We start from the raw sequence: 20980 nt of genomic DNA on the forward strand, positions 1-20980 counted from the left end.
GAGTGGCGTGTACACTTATCATGAATCATTATCTCTAATTGCCGCGTAAACGTTTCCACACCGCTAAACCGATCATCGTCATCTTTATTTCCTCCGTGTCGTCTATTCGCCGCACTCATCCTTCCGCCCGTCTTAACTCATCCGTCCCTTCCTGCGCCTTCTCTTCGTCTTTCGGTGTCACTCGCTGCGTCCTTTGTCATGGCCCTCCCTTCTTGCCATTTAGCTCATCCCGTCGCTCCGTCTCTCTTCTCGGCCCCATTGCCCTCTTTTCCATTCTCTCTCTCTCTCGCTCAACCTTTCCTCATCCCCCCCATTATCCTCCTCACCCCGACATTCTTCCCTCGCAATACACACTCATGCACACCCCAGCACACACCCCCACACACACTATATCCCTCGCCCCTCTCCAGCTCTTTTCCTCTCTCTCCGTCACCTGAGCTTGACACATCTGTCAGGAGTGGGCCTTATTTACCGCCTCTCTTTGCTCCTGTTTACATTATCGATCCGCAGGGTTGCTTTAGTTCCGCCATATATCAACAACCCCCCCCCAACCCCGCTGCCGTCACTCCCCAGGCCCCCCCTTCTGGGTTGTGGGGTAGATTGAGAGTCGGGATGGTGGAAAGCAAGCGGAGCATATTTTGTATGTGTAAATAGGAGAGTGAGTCGAGGAGTGTGTTATGGAGCATGTGAGCAGCAATATGTGTGCGTGCGGGGGGTGAGTGCGTTGCACTCGCTGTTTGCTCAGGATGAAGGGCACGCTGTTCATGCTGATTTGAACATAAGGGCAGGCGACATTTTATGCATGCCGGATCACTGTGCTGCGACTCGCGGTTGTTGCGGCACACGTCGCATGCTGCCCCGTGAGCGGTGCGTTTGCGCAGTCCGCTCGCGGCAGCAATCGATTTGCCACCTCGTTTAAGGGGCATACTTAGGGAAATATCTGGGGTGAAATCAATCGGTTCAAGGAAGGTGTCTGACCTTCGGTTTGTTTGGATTTGGAAGGTACTTTCTTCATGTGAATTTATAGACAGATGAAATGTGGCCCAGCGTCGCCACCAAAAGTTTAGTTTTCAAGTTATGAGCAAACTTAGAATAGTTTGGGATATTTCCTTATTGTTAGTTTTATTTCATTTGAACTTTTTCAAATTCAGTTAGTTTTGATTTGTTCGTAAAGTGAGCTTGCTTTTTTTAAATGCTTAGATTTGATTTCTTTTGTATTAGTTTAATTACTCAAGTAATTGTTTCAGCAATGATGCAAAAGGGCTGCCAGATGACGTCACGTAAATTATCCATCTAACAAACAAAAATGCCTGAATTTTGTAAAAATATAGATAACAAGGAAGCAAACATGAACTTAATACAACAAAAAATGCCTGCATTTAAAATCACAGTGGAAAAAGGAGCACTATTTCACTGAACAATGAAAAAAAATATTTGCAAAATAACTGCCTGAATATTTATTTGACCTGGTTAATGGGACTTCTTGCGCACATCCGGCGTCTGCAGATCAAGGCTGGGAAGTAATTTTCATCTTTCTGCAGGACTCCATTTTATTTTGTGTCTGTAAGTGTTCATATTACATTATAAATGCGACCTTGGTCTCTTTTCTTGTGTGAACATAATTGCGCCCCTAAAGTCACCCGCGTAGGCAGAAGAAGAGAGTGTCGACGTTACTCACGACGTTGCGTTTGCGGAAGTAAATGCGGTGCAGCGTGTCGGGGCATTTTGACAGTGGAGCGATTCGGTCAGAGGTAGAAATACAGTATTTGAGGGGGGGAAATGATGAAGTGAGGCTTTTTCGACCTCGTTTCATGGCGACGTCAGTAAAGATGATGTCACGTCATAACTGCGTGCAAAAAATAAGATGATCGAGCCGAGGCTGAATTACTACCATCACCGTAAATGTCCACTGGATGCTTCATAAGTGGGATTAAATGAAAGTCAAATATAAAGTCAATACTTTTACTCAAAACAACTGCAGAGTCGCTGTCAACAACCGATCCCTCCGTCCGCGCGGAGCGCATTTTGGGCTCTTGACGTCAATGTCGGATGTATGCGACCTGGAGGTTCAGACTGCGGTCGCATTGCAAAGAAAATCAGATAGGTATCCAAAATAGGACCCCATATGAAAGTGGCCAACAACTGTGACTTACTAAGAAGACTTGATGCACGTTTTTCAGACAAATAACATGCATTTCAATTAGTGTTGTTCCGATACCGATACTGCTATCGGGAGGTATCCCGGTACAGGGGATATAATGTCAGCGATATGTAACTACATAGAAACTCCAGCTAGAGCGAATGTTGCAAGAGGCGGAACCAAAGTGGTCAGGTTCAATACGTTAAACGTGATGGAACATTTGAGAACGAAACATGTGAAACAAGGGGAATTGACCGCATCAACAAACTCTGCTCAATGTACATTGAATGCAGCGCCTTGTATCTTGCTCATTCACGACACTGGTGTGTGGTGACTGTTCGGTATTAGCCGTCCAATAGCGGGGCTGCTTTTTCATGTTGAGAGAAAAAAAAAAAAAACAGTGAGGTACAGGAGAAATAATGTCGGCGGCGATATGGAACTATTGTACTTCAACATAGAAACTCCAGCGAGTACAACAGCTGAGTGCAAAATGTTGCGAGAGGTGGAACTAAAGTGGCCAGGTTCAATACGTCAAACCCGATAAAACATTTGAGGACGAAACATGTGAACAAGCACTAAGAGCTTGCGGCGGCGGCGGCAGCGAGCATGAACAAGGGGAATGGACCGCAACAACAAACCCTGCTCAATTTTGGATTTTGGAGTTGAACTTGTTGGATTTTTCTACTGCTTGTTTTTGGTTTTGAAAGTGGATTTGGGAGCGGAGGTTGTTGCGATGAGTCACTCATACTCAAAACAAACTTTTATAATAATGTCCTATACCTTTTGTAATTAATCCGACACAATCTCTCTCAAAGATACCTCGTGTATATTATTTCTTATTTTGATTTCATTTGACTTCTTGTTGCACTACTGTTATACATGTAAGTTACATGATTATTGCACTATTTTGGCATTAGGGAGCCAAAACGCTGAGGTTTCAGAAGAGTTTATCCACTTATCTTCACCGATACCAGGTAGGCAATAAAGTTCTACTGGATTAACTCTGTATTAGTCTTTTTTCCTGTTTCACAAAGGTTTTTAAGTCTGACCAAGCTGATAGCAATGGTTTTACATCCAAGTGAGTATGCAGTTCTTTAGAATTACAAGAAAAAATGCTCATATATATATATACATTTCCCCCCCCCCCCCCCCAAACTCTGGTATCGGTACAGTATCAGCATCGGCCAATACCGCACAGCTGGGTGTTGGAATTGGTATCGAGGACAAAAAATGGCATCGGAACAACACTAATTTCAATCGGACACTTAGAATTTATTTTCCCAAACTACGCAGAGCCGCAACATAAGGATGAAAGAGCCGCATGCGGCTCCGGAGTCACGGGTTGCTGACCCCTGACCTAGGGGATCTGAAACATTACACATTGTCCTCTTGATGTAAACTGAGTGGCCCACCCTGTCTTGTTTACAAACCATATGATTTTTTTGCTTTCCCATACTTACGAATAAGGTCTTTTAAAGCATTTCTATAATCACTTTTCCAAAACAATGTTATTGCGCTTTGTAAACTACTTTTCATTTCTTCTTTAAATGTCAATTCTTTTGTTTTTAAATGTTGTCATTTGCCTTTTATATATTGCATTTTAACTATGTGAAGCACATTGCGTTATCTTGTGTATGAAATATAAATGAATATAAATATCTATAAATAAAGCTGCCTTGCGAGTTAGATACAAACAAGCCACAGATCGAGTGAGGTTAAAAAAAAAAGACAGAAAAACAGCTAAGCACAAAGCTCCTGACATCACTCACTAGGCCACATCCCTTAAAGTGATCAACAGATGAATACTACAATGTGCCCGTGTGGCTTTTGTATATAAATAACTATTTGAATTTTTTTTTTAAATAGGTAACAAATAAATGTGATGTTTTTGGGGAGCTGGAATGGATGAAGTGCATTTCAATTCAGTGGGGAAAGCTCCTCCTCCTCTGGTCTGATATGAAATAAGTGTCACACAAATACCAAGGAAAAAGCCAAACACTTTTTTGACTGTTCGCACTGACTTCTCGTGGTGAAGATTTGTGTGACTTCACAGGCCTATATTACCTGAAAATAGTGCTTGAATCCCGACTTGTATGACCTCATTTACCTCATTTGAGGGTGGGAGGAGTGAATCAAGCTCTAAGAAGGCCAAAGTGATTTTCGTGTTTACAAAAAGGGAGACAGAGAACTTCTGAGAGGGAATTTGATTGTTGTCTAATTAAATGCAAAGTTCCCACCGACTACTTGATTCTTGCACTTTTCACCCTCTCTGTCTTTGTTTGCTTACAGACTCCTGTGTGGTGAAAATTGTCTTGAGCTAATTAAGAAAATACATTGTAGCGCTGTTACTTAGTCTATTTACAGTGCACTGATAAGTGAACACATTTGGTGTGTGCATTATCTGACATATTTCATTTATGACAGCAGCTGCTCCTTTTTTTCCCTGTTTCTATATTTGGAAGGAAAAAAAAAAACAATTTCCATCATCATGCCAAAAAGGAATTCAAGCATACTATTAGGATGAGCCAAATACACAAAGAGCATTATGCAGTGACAATCAAGCCACGAAGAAAATACAAACTCTCAGAAAGATAAACAAACAAAGGCGCTGTGGGCAAATTAGATTAGATGAGTGTGATTATCACCAAGGTGCTGCTTTTTGTTTTCTTTTTTTTTAACGCATGTTTCTCATTAAGGTGTCACAACAACTGTTAACTATAATGACAGAGGGACACATCTTGCAAAGTGTGTCCTACAAGTGACAACATGAAACAGAACAGAAAATATTTAGCTGTCATTTATTCAGCCTTTGCTTATTGTGTATACTCGTAACTTCATGTGTTCTTTGTTCAGCACTTGTTTACATTGAATCCTAAATGCGGAATATTATTCCAAAATGTTTACAATGAATAATATTGCCAGTGGACATGCATAAATAATTCCCATGCATTTCACAACCGATTTTCATTGTAGTTTAGGCCCAAAATAATTTGCAAATTGGTCAATAGGCCCGGAAAGGATAAATATCATGAACATTTTCGATACTGATACAGGATAATTTTCTTGTGAGAATGGACTGTAACATATTTACAACATCCCAAAATGAAAACTTTTAGTTGTGTTGCGCCATTAGCCACAAGATCTGTATCAACATGAGCACCACTGAAATATCCATTCGTACGGCACATCAGGGCTGAGCAAATTTTGAAAAAGAGTCGATTTTTGACAGACGATTTCCGTTCATCGAGCTTCAGTCCAATACTCACTATAAATAATGCATGCACATTAAAGAAGCTGTGTGAGGGAGGCAGTCCTTTTTCAAGAAGCTTTTTAAAATGGTTCAATAAAGCAAGACCTACTACTGCTTGCCGTCATACATGTGTAAGTATGCGATTATGTGTAATTGTGTACATAGAAATACATTTTTAACCCAAAATGTTTTACAATTTGTGCTAATGTGCTTTGTAGATAAATCAGAATCAGAATCATCTTTCTTGGCCAAGTAAGTGAAACACACAAGGAATTTGTCTCCGGTAGTATGAGCTACACTAATCTAACAAGCAACTATGACAAATAAAGACACATGACATATAGAAAAGTATAGAAAATCTTTCCGTAATGCAAGGGTATCATTAGCACCACTCAATGATAGCTGACAGACAATGTGGAGACTCAACAAGCAGAGAAAACGTGACCAGTGTTGCGGTAAATACACGATGGTTGTGCAGATGATGCAAGATCATGTAAATATCTGTTTTACATATTTTTTGTCAGAAACTGAACTGCTTCAAACCTCAGATTCATATCATTGTTAAATTGACTCCCTTCACAGTAATGATGAGTGTAAAAATGGACAGATCACAATGGAAGTATTTCTGGATGAGTTATTTAAATATTTCCTGTTAAAAGTGCTATAAAGGATCATATTTATTCTTCTCTCTGCTTCTTTTGATCCAGAATTTGAATTTTAATGTTTTCTCTCCTAAAACACACCCGATTGAAATGATCGGGATCGTTATCGGGCTTCAGATCATTTGAATCAGGTGTGTTGGAGGAGGGAAACATCTAAAACATGCAGGAGAGAGGCCCTCGAGGAAATGAGCTGGTGAGCCCTGGCCTAAAATTTGTGAGCAGCTACCGGCCGGGAAAGCACACCCTCAAGGAGGTGACTGTGAGATCCGGACGCAACGCAACGCCCTGTCCACGAGTAGCATGTCACTTCTGATTGGTTATCTTGGAGGGATAAGAGCGCTTTAAAGTACAGCTTTGTCCATCACAAATTCATGTTGTCTGAGATGTCGATTTTGATCCCAACTCATTCAGCTCTACAGTACATCCACTGCTTCTCATATTAAGAGTTGGAGCCTATCCTAGCTGGTTTTGAGCAAGTTGGGGTACACCCTGGACCGGTCACCAGCCAATCGCAGGGGGCATACAGAAAAAAAAAGTTCAAACCCATATTCACATCTGTGGACGATTTTTGAGTCACCAGTAAACTCAAACTACATATTGTGCAACAAGCAAGAGACAATATTCATATACTCTTAAAACTGCTGGGTCAAAAGTAACCCAAATTGAGTGAAATGGGCTAGCTGAGCCAGCACATCAAGATTTTGATCCAAAAATGGGTACAAATTACCCATACGGATGAGTTAAAGCTACCAAGAAGTGGCTTACCAGGTTATCAGTATAGCGGTGCTTAAAAATAATACTAATTTCATGAGCAACATTTTCCATGTGGAAGCAGCTTTCCCCCACTTCAATTTCCAGTACACAAGAAAACTGTCTAAATTGGCAACCAGCTTCCGCTCTTCAGCCTGCCAACGGGTTGTGTGTGCATCTGTGCAACCATCCTGGCTTTCGTTTCGCTCAACTCTACCTCTGATTGGCTTACGATAAAGTTGTCCTCAACCTCACCCAATCAGCACTTATGCGATTGCCTCACGTTCCCTCATGAAGAAGAGTTAAAATAAATAAAATACCCCTGTGTTTACAGATCTCGCTAGTCTGATGAAAATCGCTTCAGTGATCTCATAGTCAAAGTAATGTGCCGCGTTATTCGGCATGATTGAAAAAGTAATTAATTACATTGCGCATTACTGAAAAAAGTCACACAGAATATACATTGAATATACAGAAAGTGTGCGTGCGTGTGTGTGTGTGTGTATTGAAGCTAATCCCCTCTCCCAGGTGGGCGTCACACTGGCATGAGATTTAAGAGAGCTTGACTAGGTGCCATCCGGTGACACCCATCCTTTGTCTGCCGCCGAGGCTGTGTTTTTGTCACCCTTTTTTGGGGCTGTGTCCACCCTCCACCTCCTCCCCGTCTCCTCCCCTGAGGCCTCCACGCATTCTTACCTGGGAGGCCACGCGTAGCAGCTTCTGCTTTTCACACTCAACGGCCGTCAATCCTTTCTCCCTGGCCCCCCTTTCAATCTCCATCCGTCGCTGCCCACTCTCATCACATAGCTCCATCTGGCCCTCGCCTTTCTTCATCTGCCTTTAAATCAGGAGGCAGGAAAAAGGCGAGCTGGCCTTTTGTGCACGCCGCCTCAGTTTGTGCTCAGCGGAGCGTAGACAGCTCTTAAATTCAGAAAAAAAAGAGGAGGAAGGCTCAAGTCTTGTTTGGGCCCTTCAGCTCCATCTATCTCTTTTTACCTTTGTCAGAAAAGGAGAACGAGGGAGGGGAACAGATGGAAAGGATACAAGTAGAAACATACACAATATTCTTTACGCTCCCTCAAACATGCTTTCGGTTTTTTTTTTTTTTTTAAACGAGCCAAGCAACAGTAACGAAATACGGATGTTAATTTACATGACAACCGTGTTTTGCAGCCTGGCTTTTTGAAAAGGATGCTCTCCTTGAAACTAGCCATCTGTAAAAATGGACGACTCGATGGTGTGTGTTACTTCTATATTCCTGAAAACTGGGAAGTTGCAAATTTCAGACCTCCAACTCAAAAGTCAGAGTTCATATTGATGAAGAAATCGGAACAATGTTGCCATCCATCGTATATATATATATATATATATATATATATATACCGATAATTTATATATAATCGGTTTATATTTATATATAAATTCACGATTATTTTCTCTCAAACCCAATTTTACGATTACGGTTAGGATTTCTTTATAAAATAAAACATTAATGAAAAATGAAGTATTTTGAATGTCTTAAACTTAATTTTTCTTTCTTTGAACACTAAATGCCAGTCAATTTAATTTAATACACACAGAATAATCCATTGGGATTAACAGCATTTTACTTACACAATAGATTTCAGATTTGTTCTTAATTAAACCAATAATGAAAGAAGAAAGTGCATATACCATCTGAAATGAAATCATCAACATGAGAGAAGGTAGACAGTCAATTCTGTAAACCAAACAGTCTGTCAGCAAGTCATTTTGCCAACCAGCTAGTGACTAGCCTTTCACCTTTCTCCCTGGTCTTCCTTCAACATAAATCAATGATTAGTGCAAAATTGTCACTCAATAATACAATGCACTGCCAATGCACCGGCTGGCCAGAGGCCCATTGTAGAGGAGAAAAAAAGGGACTCCTTTCAGACGTTGAGTTACTTGCTCACGAGTTGTATTGTACATGCGGGGCACACACTACACTACAGAAATATATTTGCCCGATTTATTAACTAAACGCCCACTTTCCTGAACAAATAGTAGAATCGCCGGTAGCCATGGAGGCTGTCGTTGTTTCGGACTGCACGCTCGTGGGAGGAAGCGGAAATGCAGAGGAAAATACGGTGGCTTAGATACACCAAAAATAACAACATTGAATGTGGCGTTTTTAACATCGTTTTATCCAGAAAATTCGGTTTCGGTTCAAAATCGCTTCATCGAGCAGCCCTAATATACAGGTTTACTTACACTGTCTAAGTGTGTACAACTGTACATGGCGGCTAATGTCATAGCCTAAAGCCTTTGTTCATCGTGCAGGTGAATGAATCAACGAAATAACACCAGGCTTGCCGCTGTGATCATCATCACAGTCCTCCTTCTCATCACCACCACTAGGATCAGCAGGAGCTTTGCTGAAGGATTTTAACACCTCCACATGTTGCACTGATGATACTGTGGCAGGAAGAAGCCAAGGAAAATTGTCAGTGGTGTCAAAATCTGAAAAGAAAAAGTAACAAAGGCAACGACACAAAGATCTTTAGCCGGGAGCACCGTCAAGGCTTTTGTCACCTTTAAAGCAACACGGGTGTCGAAGATGATGGTGACGATAGGAACAACGAGGCGTGGAGAAGGTGAGACGGGGTGAGACGATTTAGGCCTTGTCTACACGTAGCCGGAGTTTTTTAACAACCGTATATCCCCCCCCCCCCCGTTGGAATACACATTAAAAAAACGCATCCACACGAAACCGCGGAAGTGCGTTTTCAAACGCGTGCCAAGCCTCTGGGTGGCAGTAGTTGGCCAAATACTGTCCGTTCAGAAGGAACGTATGTCCTTTGACGTCACTTCTACGAAACCAAAAACACGGCGCCAAACCCGTTTGGGAGAACCGACAAGAGGTGTAGAATTGCTTTCAAAGCTTTCAATGAGAAGCAGTGGTTGGTTGCGGGAAAAGAAGTAAGCAAAAAGCGCGTCGAGAATGTTGACTCACATGAAAACACAAGTCGCGCAATGACGTCAAAGCAATTGTTGTCGACGTAAATCTCCGGGTGTAACCGTCCGCAGCAAAACGCGGATGCGGAGATATGCGGAGGTATCCGCAAATCTCCACTGCGGCCGGAGTTTTGCGTTTTCACTGAAAAAACTCCGGGGACGTGTGGATGATAGGGCTAACCGCAGGCTTATAACCGGCGTTTTCAAAAACCGCTACGTGTAAACAGGGCCTTAGTGGGGCGGAAGAAAGAAAAATGGAGGGAAGCAGAAACGAGAGGAGGGGCAAGACTCGTATGTAAGTGCGTAAGTGTGAGGAGTTGAGAGAGAAAAGGTAGACAAGTGAAGACGAGGTGTTTGGCTTGTTGATGTCACGAGGCAGAAACACTGATTTGTCAGAGGAGAAAGAAAAGAGAGCGAGAGCTTGTCAGGGTGACAGTCGAGGCGGTGAGATGGGGGTCTTGAAGAAAGAGGAAGAAGGGGAGAGAGCTTTTTAATTAGCGGTAATTGGCCACTGAGGGAGCAGAACGGAAGAGGCGGGGGAGGGGGGGGAGAAGAAAAGACAGCAAGCAAGTTTTTGACAGAGTGATATCTTTCTCTCTTTGTAGCTCTCTGTTTCCGTCAGCACTTCATCTTTCTAGGCCTCTATCCACTTCCAACTGTGTTCTTCCCCACGTGGAATATCTCACTCCCTTCCCAAATATGAAACATTTACTATGCGCTGTATTTGTCGAGGGAGGCAGGTGCAAACCAATGAAAAATACAACTACAGTGGGTCTGGAAAGTATTCAGACCCCTTGAAATGTGTCACTTTCTTGCAGCCATTTGCAAAAATGAAAAAAAGTTGATGTTACCTCTCGTTAATGTGCACCCAGCACCCCTTGACAGAAACAAAACAATAATGTAGACATTTTTGCACATTTATGAAAAAAGAAAAACTGAAATATCATCCGGTCATAAGTATTCAGACCCTTTGCAGCGACGTTTACATATAACTCGCATGCTGTCCATTTCTTCTGATCCTCCTTGAGATGGTTCTGCTCCTTTATTGGAGTCCAGCTGTGTTTAATTCAACTGATTGGACTTGATTAGGAAAGGCACACACCTGTCTATATAAGAAGACCTTACAGCTCACAGTGCATGTCAGAGCAAAGGAGAATCATGAGGTCGAAGAAACTGTCTAAGGTGATCAGAGACAGAAATTGTGGCAAGGCACAGATCTGACCTCGGATGGAAACATATTTTACTTGATGGCGGCGCCGTTGTGACGTAAGAAAGCGTTTCCAAGAGGATTGAGGCTGGCAAGCGATTTACTTCTATTTTGGCGGACTTATTTACAAGTCACGACATGAGGACAATTGAGGAAGCCTTCGTGAATAAAGCGCATTCACTAACATTGAAAGATACATCTTAATGTTCCTTTTTTTAAATGAGCAAAGACTGGGCTTTCTTTTGCAACAATGAATGAAACACTTAGCAAATCGTGTGAAAAGTTATGTTCTGGGCTTTTGTTGATTCAGGTTTTAGTTAGTTTTATCATGTTTTCCTTGTGTCCTGTGTGCCTTTCATTAGTTTTTTGTGTCCACCTGTTCTTGTCTTCCAATCATCTCCTTCAGACACTTAAAGCGGAAGTCAACCCAAACATATTTTTTTCAAGAATATGCAATATGCAAGCCTACTAAGTGAAACAAGGCATTCTGATAAATATTGCGTTTGTGGAGTAAGATTTAATCCACTCGTTTTGAGCCATCTCTGGGGGCAGCCATTTTGTCACTTCTGTCGACTGAAAATGACATCACAACTACCCAGGACTCAGGTAACGACCAATCACGGCTCAAGCTTTAGAAGACAGGCGAGCTGTGAATAGTCGTTACCTGAGTCCTGGGTAGTTGTGGTGTCATTTTCAGTCGACAGAAATGACAAAATGGCCGCCCTCAGAGATGGCTAAAAACAGGTGGATTTTGCTGCTTAACTCATATTCCACAAACGCAATATTAATCAGAATGCCGTGTTTCAACTAGTGGGCCTGCTGGGAACATATTCTTGAAAAAAAATATGTTTGGGTTGATTTCCGCTTTAAGTGTCTTGTCCAGGTGATTCTCAATGTCTCATTAGTTGGCTTTTATTTAATTCTTTCAGTCCTGGTCGGTTCATTGTCCTAGTCATGTCTTTTTTGTTGCTGTGAGTCCTGTTTTCCTCGAGTCATGTCTCCTATCTTTTTGTAGTAAGTTTATTCCCGGTTTTGCTTTGTTACTTTGTACCTTTTTTTTTTGGACATTGTTAATTTGTAAGTGCACACCTGAGGTAGCATCGCCTCCCTGCTTCCCTGCATTTGGGTCCTCATCCTTACCAATATGATTCAATTTATGTGAAGGAATTTGATGAAAAAAATGATTAAAATACCAGCAAAAGTGACAAGTGCTGTAACATGTCAGCATTGTTATTTTAAATGTGTCCTAGCAATAAATTTGGACTGGACAGGTTCTGAATCTAACATGTATGTTTTTCGAATATGGGAGGAAGCTGGGTCCCCCAAAAACGGCACGCACGCAAGCATGTGGGCAACATGCAAAGTCATCACAGGAAGGACAAAACTGAGATTCAACCCCAAAGCGCACAACTATGAAGCAGACGTGCTTATCACAAACCCACCGTGCTGCCTGTGATTCAAGTCGTAATCAGCTCATTATTCTGCTTTTGTAGTCAGTTGGTGCCTTAGTTTACCAGTCAAACAGCCTAGCGGGCATATTGGGGCATATGCTAATTTTCTATTGGCCTACGGGACTGTTCTGATGGATCATAATTGCCTTATGAATTCTGCCTAGCAACGGGCGGCCTCACAGACCAGGAAAAAGAATCCGAGCCATTCTGTTGATCTACGTTGCTGCATAGACAAGAGAGTTACAATTTTATCATGGCTGTGAAGTTTTATAATGAAATCCAAACATATTTTATTGCCTGTATGAATTATAACGCTCCCATTGGAAGAGAAAATGGAAATTAAGCATATCTGACAAATAACTAATGGCTAGTGCCCGACTATCTATCTATCCATCCATCCATCCATCCATCTATTTTTCCCCAACAATAGGCCAATACAAGCAAGGGTTAAAAACAAAAAAATTCAATGATGGCAGAGCAGAACAGGGGGAAAAATATACCCACAAGGATGCTGAAACAAAACAAACAAAAAACAGTAAATGTGGAAAAGACCACTGAAAAGAGTGCAGTGCAAGTACTGCATATAAAAACCAACAGACTGTGACCTGAGACTCAATAAAAATGTGATTGCTGTTAGACAGCTTTGTGCGACCATTTGGTTTGTTTTTGTTGTAGCTGGAATCTAAGTTAAAAAGATGTAACATATATATAATTCATAAGCAACATACAAGCATAAGTAATTCAAGAGGTCTGCATTTATTTTCTGGGAGATTTTGTATGTATGTAAAATAGAACAGGCCATTAAAAATTCCATAGGGTATATCCATCTGTTGTACATATTATTTATTTATATTTATCCGTTACATTGTATGCATGCTTGTACATATATTTAACAGTTTTGAGCTTCATACTGGAAGCATATGGTAATGGTTTATACAACGGATGCTGATTTCATCCCCTACAAAATGGTTTGCACTGACCAATGTGTAAGTTTTGCTCAGCAAATTTTAGATTTGACGATAAATAATTGAGCAAGTTTGTTAGTTTGGGATAATAATTTTCATGTTGTAAAATAATAAATAAATGTAGCTAATGTGTTAATGTGACCAAGAAAGAATATGTTAATTCTTATAATAATCATTGTTGATAATGTTGTGGTTTTTTTTATGACAGGAATCTTTATTTTCTTGTGTTGCTATAATGGCAAGTTTAGAGTAAGGGACACTAAGTAACTCATTAACTGCGTCTGTGTGTTTCTGTGTTGTTGTGAAGGGAGTTAACATGTCTGAATGCTTGGAATAACGGTTCAACTGTACCAAAGTAAACTGTTTTTTGGTACAAATTGATGTGTCAGACTTATTTCCAAATAAATATTGGCTGGCATATAAATTGATCGATTTACAAACTATCCTTATCCATTCATCTATTTTCTATAGTGCTTGTCCTCATGAGGACCACGAGTGAGCTGGAGCCCATCTCAGCTGATTTGAGGCAGGCTACACCCTGGACTGGTTGCCAGCCTCCCGCTAGGAACATGTAGACAAACATCTATTTACACTCCCATTCACACGTATTTAGAGTCTTTAATAACCTCACATGCATCTTGTACAAGGCTCTCTGTGCGTTTACCGGGCTTTAGCAAGCAGGGCGGGTGGTGCAGCAGCTCGGGTAAGAAATAACACACTCAACAAACATAAGTGCTAATTGCGCTTGTTGAGGAGAGGAGGATCATCAGCTCCTCTATTAAAAAAAGAAAAAAGAAAAAAAAAGAGCCTCCTTCCAAATCAACTCAGCAATCTTATTCAGGTGTTTTTGGCTTTTTCTTTGGTTTTTGGGTCTCGCTTGACATTTGTTTTCAAAAAATGCTTGTGTTCTCCACTTTTCGGTCAGAAAATTGTGTTTTGGGTGAACCCAACCCATGTTTTCTTGTTTCTTACTAAAGAACGAAAAAAGCTAGCAACCTTTTTTTTTTTCTGTTGAAAGAAGTGAGTCTACTCTTTCTTTTGGTAGGTGCTTGATGCTTAAATTGCTCTGGGTTTTGAAAGAGCAGTCAAAATACTGTAAAACGGCTGACAATATGGGGAACGCTGCTTCAAAACTGGCTGTCAGTAAACAAGTTAAAGTATACTATAAATAACGTTTTTCTGATTATTCCATTCAAATGTCAGCCTTGAAGCAGCACATTTATTATATCAAAGCACGGAAGTGTTACCAGGCGTTCTAGAAGGAATGTATGGAAACATTGTGAATAAAGCTTTTCAATTGAGTTATTCACAACGTCATAGCAAGTTCAAATGTCAGGAATGTTATTAAAACAAAAACAAAAAAATGTGACTTGATCACAATCTGACCTCACGCTAACAAGCCTCCCCCACTCAGTTGCTTTCAGCCGGTCCTTGGCTCTTTCCACTGCCTCTCCTGTGTGTGCTGATGTTCTGTGCCGGTGAGTCGCAGGGGAGCGAGGGCCGGCTGGGGAACAGGTTTGTAGTATCGGTACACAAGTGAGCTCTGGGGCGTGGGGATTGTCGGGACAGCACTTTGGGCCCACGCTCCCCTGTCAGGCAACAAGAAATACACGCCAACACACAGTCAGCCTGTTCCAAACCTAAACAAACCCTCAGGTGCGGCGGCTCAGATGCCCCAAAGCTGACAGGTTGTTGATTCATTGCCGCTAAGTTTATCTTAAATGTTAATGAACTTTAGCAAAACCGGCTTGATGTTTTCCAGACGTCATTTGTCAACATGTCTAAATTGCATGTGACTCTTGCTAAACAGCAGTGGTGGTGGGCCGTGCACTCCGCGCGCTGTTGCTAGGTTACGGCGCAGAGATGCTGCGGGTTTAAGTGGAGACAGGCTCGTCTGGTTGCACTCCGCAGGGACGGCGGTCATCAGGACCACGTGACCATTTGGCAAATTCTCAGATATGGAACGTTTGAAATCACATCTGGTGGCGAGCACGGCAGAATCGAGATCAAAGCGTGTCCATTTTTGAGGCATGGCTTCTCTCCTGTTGAGTTGCATTTTAATTTTAGCCCGTCCTTCCTTATTGATCGTGCATAGCAACGCCACGACACTTCTAATGACTTGAACTAGTGTTGAGTCACTAGCATGTCTTAATAGACACGCCCATGGGATTGAGTTGCTTGGTGTGTCGTTATACACAACCTATGAACTTCCTCAACGTCTTTGCAACCTTTAACGAACACTGACCAAAAACCAACATTCGTGCGCATGTGCGCAAACACCTGTAGAAACTTCTTGCTGTCCTGTTTCATCCTGCCTAATTTTACTCTGTGCGGTTGCAGTACTACTTTCCCAGTTTTCAAAACATAGAAAGAACACAACTCCGACGTAATATTTTGTTATATACATATATATACACATAACATGTAGTCATATAGTTTCATTGCGATTTTTCTGGTTTTGCTCATTCTGTCCAACTGCATCTTCCAATAAAACTATCAAAACTACTCTGGCATAAGATATACAGATCTTCCTTACTGCATGACCAATCAAGACAGGTTAAAAATAATCAAATAAAATCTAGGGTACTGGTGGTGAGGATGTCTGTCTGTTTCACTTCAGCTTTCTCCCGTATTCCAACCCCCCGCATGTTAGGTTAATTGAATAGTCTAAATTCTCCATAAATGTGAATTTCAATTCAAGGTGTAACCTGCTTCTTGCCCATAGTCAGCTGGGAAAGGCTACAGCTTACCCACAAACCTAATGAGGACAAGCGTGATAAAAAATGGATGGGTGGCTGTCCGAAGCATTATTCCTTTGAGTTTGAAATGGTCACGTATGAAAAAAAAAAACCGAGTATTGCAGAAGAAACACACTACAGATGGAGGAACTGTCCAACCAGGTCTTATAAAAATAGTACTACAGTACAATGTAACGTACCAGAATGTTTATCAGCCTCTCGTTGTCACACGAGGCAAATTCGCCGACGAGCTTCACCACGCAGCAACGCATCCTTTAGAAACCAGTTTGTTACGTGTTGGGGAGACGCAAGGGAAGCACCGACTTATATATAAGTCCATGAGCGGATGTCACTCCATGGCCGGACTTGCCAGTGATCGTGGGAGTCGATGGCCAAACAAACAACAGCGAGATGGGGCTTGCACCGCAGAGATGGCTGTATTTATGGCACTCGTTCCCTATGCTCATTAAACTCAACTTGAGATTCTTCTTGATACGCTCAATTGCTCCTTAAACACCCGCTTTCCGCTACGCAAACCGACTCTCGCATTTCTCTCTTCAGGCAGCTCGCTCCAACCTCATGCGTGCATGCGCACTCCAACCGCAAAGGGCTGATAAATATTCAGTATGATGGAGGACTCTGACATTTTCCTTGGTCCACTGTGACGTGTTTGGTAATTTCATAGGTCTGATGCAATGAGACTATGGGTAAATCTACTGACGGCTTGAAGCTCGCGCCAGTAAAAAATCATAAATAAACCGCATCACATCCAAACCTGCAGGGTTAAAAGCGAGGGAAAAAAGTAGCGGCTCGTAGCGCGTAAAGTACAATAGTTTCAAGTTTTTAAATAAAGTATTTGTGGAGTGCAAGATAAACTAAAAGGCACTAAGTAGGTAAACTATCATTTCTAAATTACTGTTGAACCTTTTTCTGTACAGCTGTAAAATAGTACCAAAATAAATCTGTTTAAAATTAACCCCGAAAGTTCATGTATGAAATGAATTGACAAAGGAAAAAACAAAGGATATTTTTGCTATAATTATAGTTCCTTTTCTAAATGTAGTATCTTTTTAAAGCACTCTTGTTTTTACTTCATTAAAGTGGAAGTCAACCCAAACATTTCTTTTCAGCATTCTGATTAATATGAGTATGGATATGAGTTAAGCAACAAAATCCACCCGTTTTTAGCCATCTCTGGGGTGTGTGATGTCATTTTCAGTCGACAGAGGTGACAAAATGGCCGCCCCCAGAGATGGTTAAAAAAACGGGTGGATTTTGCTGCTGAACCCATATTTCATATCAATCATATTACCTTGTTTCAGTTAGTGGGCCTGCAGAGAACATATTCTTGAAAAAAAATATGTTTGGGTTGACTTCCGCTTTAACGAAAACCTTTTTTCAATTTTAATTTTAGTTATTTATTTAGTTTTCGTTAACTATTGTAACCTCTATAGGAAACTGTTTTGAATGATAAGGGGAGGCTGTGGTAAAGCACTGTTGCGCATTCTCGTGCATGTTTCACACGTCACACAAATGACTGTTTCTGAATGTCCACGTTTGAGACAGTTTGCATTTTCAGGCTCCCCCAAAATTTCCATGCAAACAAACATCCAAAACAATAGGATTTATGTTGTTATTTTACACATTTTCAGTTAAAAGCGGTGCTGTGTAAAAGCTGTTTGCCACGGCACCACTGACGCGCCAAGTCTCCTCACTGCCTATTTTGTCAACCCTGCTTTGCTTTACCTCCATTGTTGTTGTCTTTTTCCTTTTTTCTACCTGCTGAGAGGTAATCAAGACCCGTTGTGAGTATTTAAGCACTGAAGCAGACACTTGCTTGATTATTCTTGGGGCTCTATATTTTGTTGGGGAGGGAGCGGGAGAGGGGACGCTTTGTGACCACATGCTGGGTAGAAACTACACGTACAAGCACACACACACACAGGCACATCACAGCACATGTAGTCATAAAGCTTGTCCATCAATAGGCTGTCAGCAGGTGAGACAGTGAGGATGCTTGACATGCACCTGAACTACACAGAGACAAGGTTGCGACAAGCAGTGCAACATCCAATCGGGCACACGCCACGCACATGCAAATATACACGCGCGCACACACAGCCAAAAAAATGCTAACAACCATCAAAGAAGAGCAGAAAATGTAAGAGCCCATCTCCTCCCAGTTCTTCAAAGCGTCCTCTCATCCATTCTCCTCAACATACTGTATTTACTCGTGCATACAAAACACAGAGGCAAGTCTATTCCAACAAGAATTAAGGAGGATTTCAAACAAAAGCTATGGACATATTCTTCAAATAAAATCACACTAAAGCCCCTGTAAAATGAATTCACGGGAAGCACGGTGGACTAGTATCACAGATTAGTTTCTAAATACATTATATTTGAAAACACTGTTAAATCAACAGTAAGCGCTGTACTGTATAAGTACACTCCAATATCCATTTACAATTTCAGATCAAATTGGATTTTAAATTTTTTTGGACTATAACATCTTTTTCCAATGAGTAACCCATTCGAGTTGATTTGGGACTCGCTGATTAAACGGTAAACGAATAGCAAAGGCAAATTTTGGGTGCGAGTCCAAGCTCAAGTAATTAGTAATTGAAACTTATAACTATTATTTTGTTAATTTTCATGGGAACAAATATGGCTAGAGTAAAAATGGTGCATTCAGTGCACCGTGTTTTGCATTGATGTTGAGTGATGCTGCCAATTGCTCAAAATGGCGATCATTTTTTTCATCTGATTTCCAACAACAATGTGATCAGGTTATGCTACACACACATGTGGGAAAAATGTTAAATGGTACTTACCTGTGCAGTAATTTAAAGGTTTAATGAGGGTTTTAGTATCACGTGAAAAACTGCACATTTCCACCAAACATGGAACTGTGGGCAAGCTCTGCTTCTGAAAGAAACCGTTTTTTAGACTCAAGTGGCTCCTGTTAATATATAATCACTTTATGTCCAGGAGCTCTTGAAGTGACTCTTTCGTGTGTCAAACTCCTCTTGTAGACAAACATTTTTAAACCTGAAACAATGACTAAAGCTTTTGCGTCACTCAAAATGTTCATATTAAAGTGCCATTTAATAATTGAGTGCACTTTGCTGCTATAAGTGGAAAACTGCAGGTGACACTATTAGAGATTCTGGATGCTGATGTTGAGATTTAACCGTCTGCATGATTTATGTGACAAGGAAACCGCTCCGCTTCCATATTTCTATTTTATTCATAAAGCTTTGTGACCTTTAACCATCTCTGCAATTTCTAGCGCATGAAAACATCCCGGCATGCCTGTCGCACTTGCCTGGCGACATATTCCCACCAGGATGAGCACGCTTCGGAGCTTCCATTGAACAGCTGGCTGTTACACACATTTTGTACTCACACTTGGCGGGGAGGCCGTAGCCGCAGGTGACCTTTGCTTGTCCGGTCTGGCAGCCGTGGAGGGAGGCGCACTCCTTCTTTAAGAGGGGCCCCGCAGCACGGTGGATGGCTCCGTCCACTGGAGGGGAGAGACGAGGGGATTCAGAGAGCTGGCCTACTTGCGGGAATCACCTGCAGCCAGTCATGTGTTTGAAGTCCAGATGAGACTTTTGCTCGACTGAAGCGGGTGTCAGCAGGTTTTGAGCTGTAAGGCTCGCGGTAATGTCAAATTTAGCGCCTTTTGCAGGTGTTAACCTTCACCCGTAATCCCCCTCTTTGCTTTTAAAGAGCAGAAGCATCTGGATCACTTGATGTCAGTCTGCTTAATGGATTTGGGGGCTACTGCCTTGGTTAATTGCTCAATTTAATGTGTTATTAAGGACTCAGCTGACTTTGACTTTTTGGTCAATTAGTCTTTGGTAATGGCATTTTCATAAATCTACATAATATTCAGGAGTGTCTATCCCTTAAACGCGCTAGGGCTAAAGACCATCTCTCAAACAGAGAGATGTGTGGTATATCTGTACTATATATGTACTATATCTGCACTGTCCCAGCTCCACATGCAATATTTTGCTCTACTTCAAATTTGATTGAGTTATAAAGAAAAAGAAAAAAAAGAAAAAATGTGAAACACCATAGCATTTAGTATCTATTATTTTGATCAATGGGATTTCTTCATTCGGTACATCAAATCAAATCACGCTGAAGTTGACCAATCTCTAAACACGTGTTTTTGGAATTATGTTTCTTAGTTGGCTATTTACAGAGGACCTTCAACTCACCTATATGCTGATGACAGGGATATAATAGTTTGGGATTTTTCATTATAGTTAGTCTTTATTTCATTTTGACTTTTGTACTTTAAATTCAGTCTCAGTTAGTTTTTTGAGAAAAGTTATACCTTTTTATTCGGTTTTTTTCAAAAATGCTTTGTTTTAGTTTATTTTTTATTAGTTTTAATATTAGGTTTAGGTTTTCTTAATATATGGAGTATTTGTTGAATGCAAGATAAAAAAGTCAATACTCATTGTGTAATAAAGTAAATTTTTCAACCAACTGACCTCCATTTTTGCTTCTCGCTAAATATATATACATATATATGACTCTTATTTGAATTAACAAAGATGAAAACAAAGGACATTTTCACTATTACAGTTAGTTTAAGTTAGTTTCATAGAGAGAAGATGTAGTTTCATTTTTTTGGGGAAAGCATTTTGTTTTGTTAACGAATATAATTTTTAGTTTGAGTTATTTTGTTCGTTTTTGTTAACTATAACAACCTTGGTAGAGATACACAATGTTTGGCCAACGCTGTCACAAATCTTCCGCCTCACAGTTCAGAGGTCGTGGGTTCGATCCCGGCTCCGGCCTCCCTGTGTGGAGTTTGCATG

At 41.1% G+C, this 20980-nt stretch overlaps 1 protein-coding gene across 2 annotated transcripts in view; it reads right to left on the minus strand.

The window, feature by feature from the left end:
• Positions 1–20980, minus strand: part of macrod1 (mono-ADP ribosylhydrolase 1) — a 161092-nt gene that overhangs the window by 23578 nt on the left and 116534 nt on the right. The window contains exon 5 of one of the 2 annotated variants that reach the window (XM_086018155.1): positions 19549–19665. The exons of the other annotated variant lie outside the window; for it this stretch is intronic. Within the exon in view, the coding sequence (XP_085874281.1) occupies positions 19549–19665 (117 nt within the window). The remainder of the gene's footprint in view (positions 1–19548; positions 19666–20980) is intronic. 2 annotated transcript variants of the gene reach the window in all.

This window comes from Filicampus tigris, chromosome 2 (genome assembly GCF_054856515.1).
Source record: "Filicampus tigris isolate MCC_2025a chromosome 2, RoL_Ftig_1.0, whole genome shotgun sequence".
NCBI lineage: Eukaryota > Metazoa > Chordata > Actinopteri > Syngnathiformes > Syngnathidae > Filicampus > Filicampus tigris.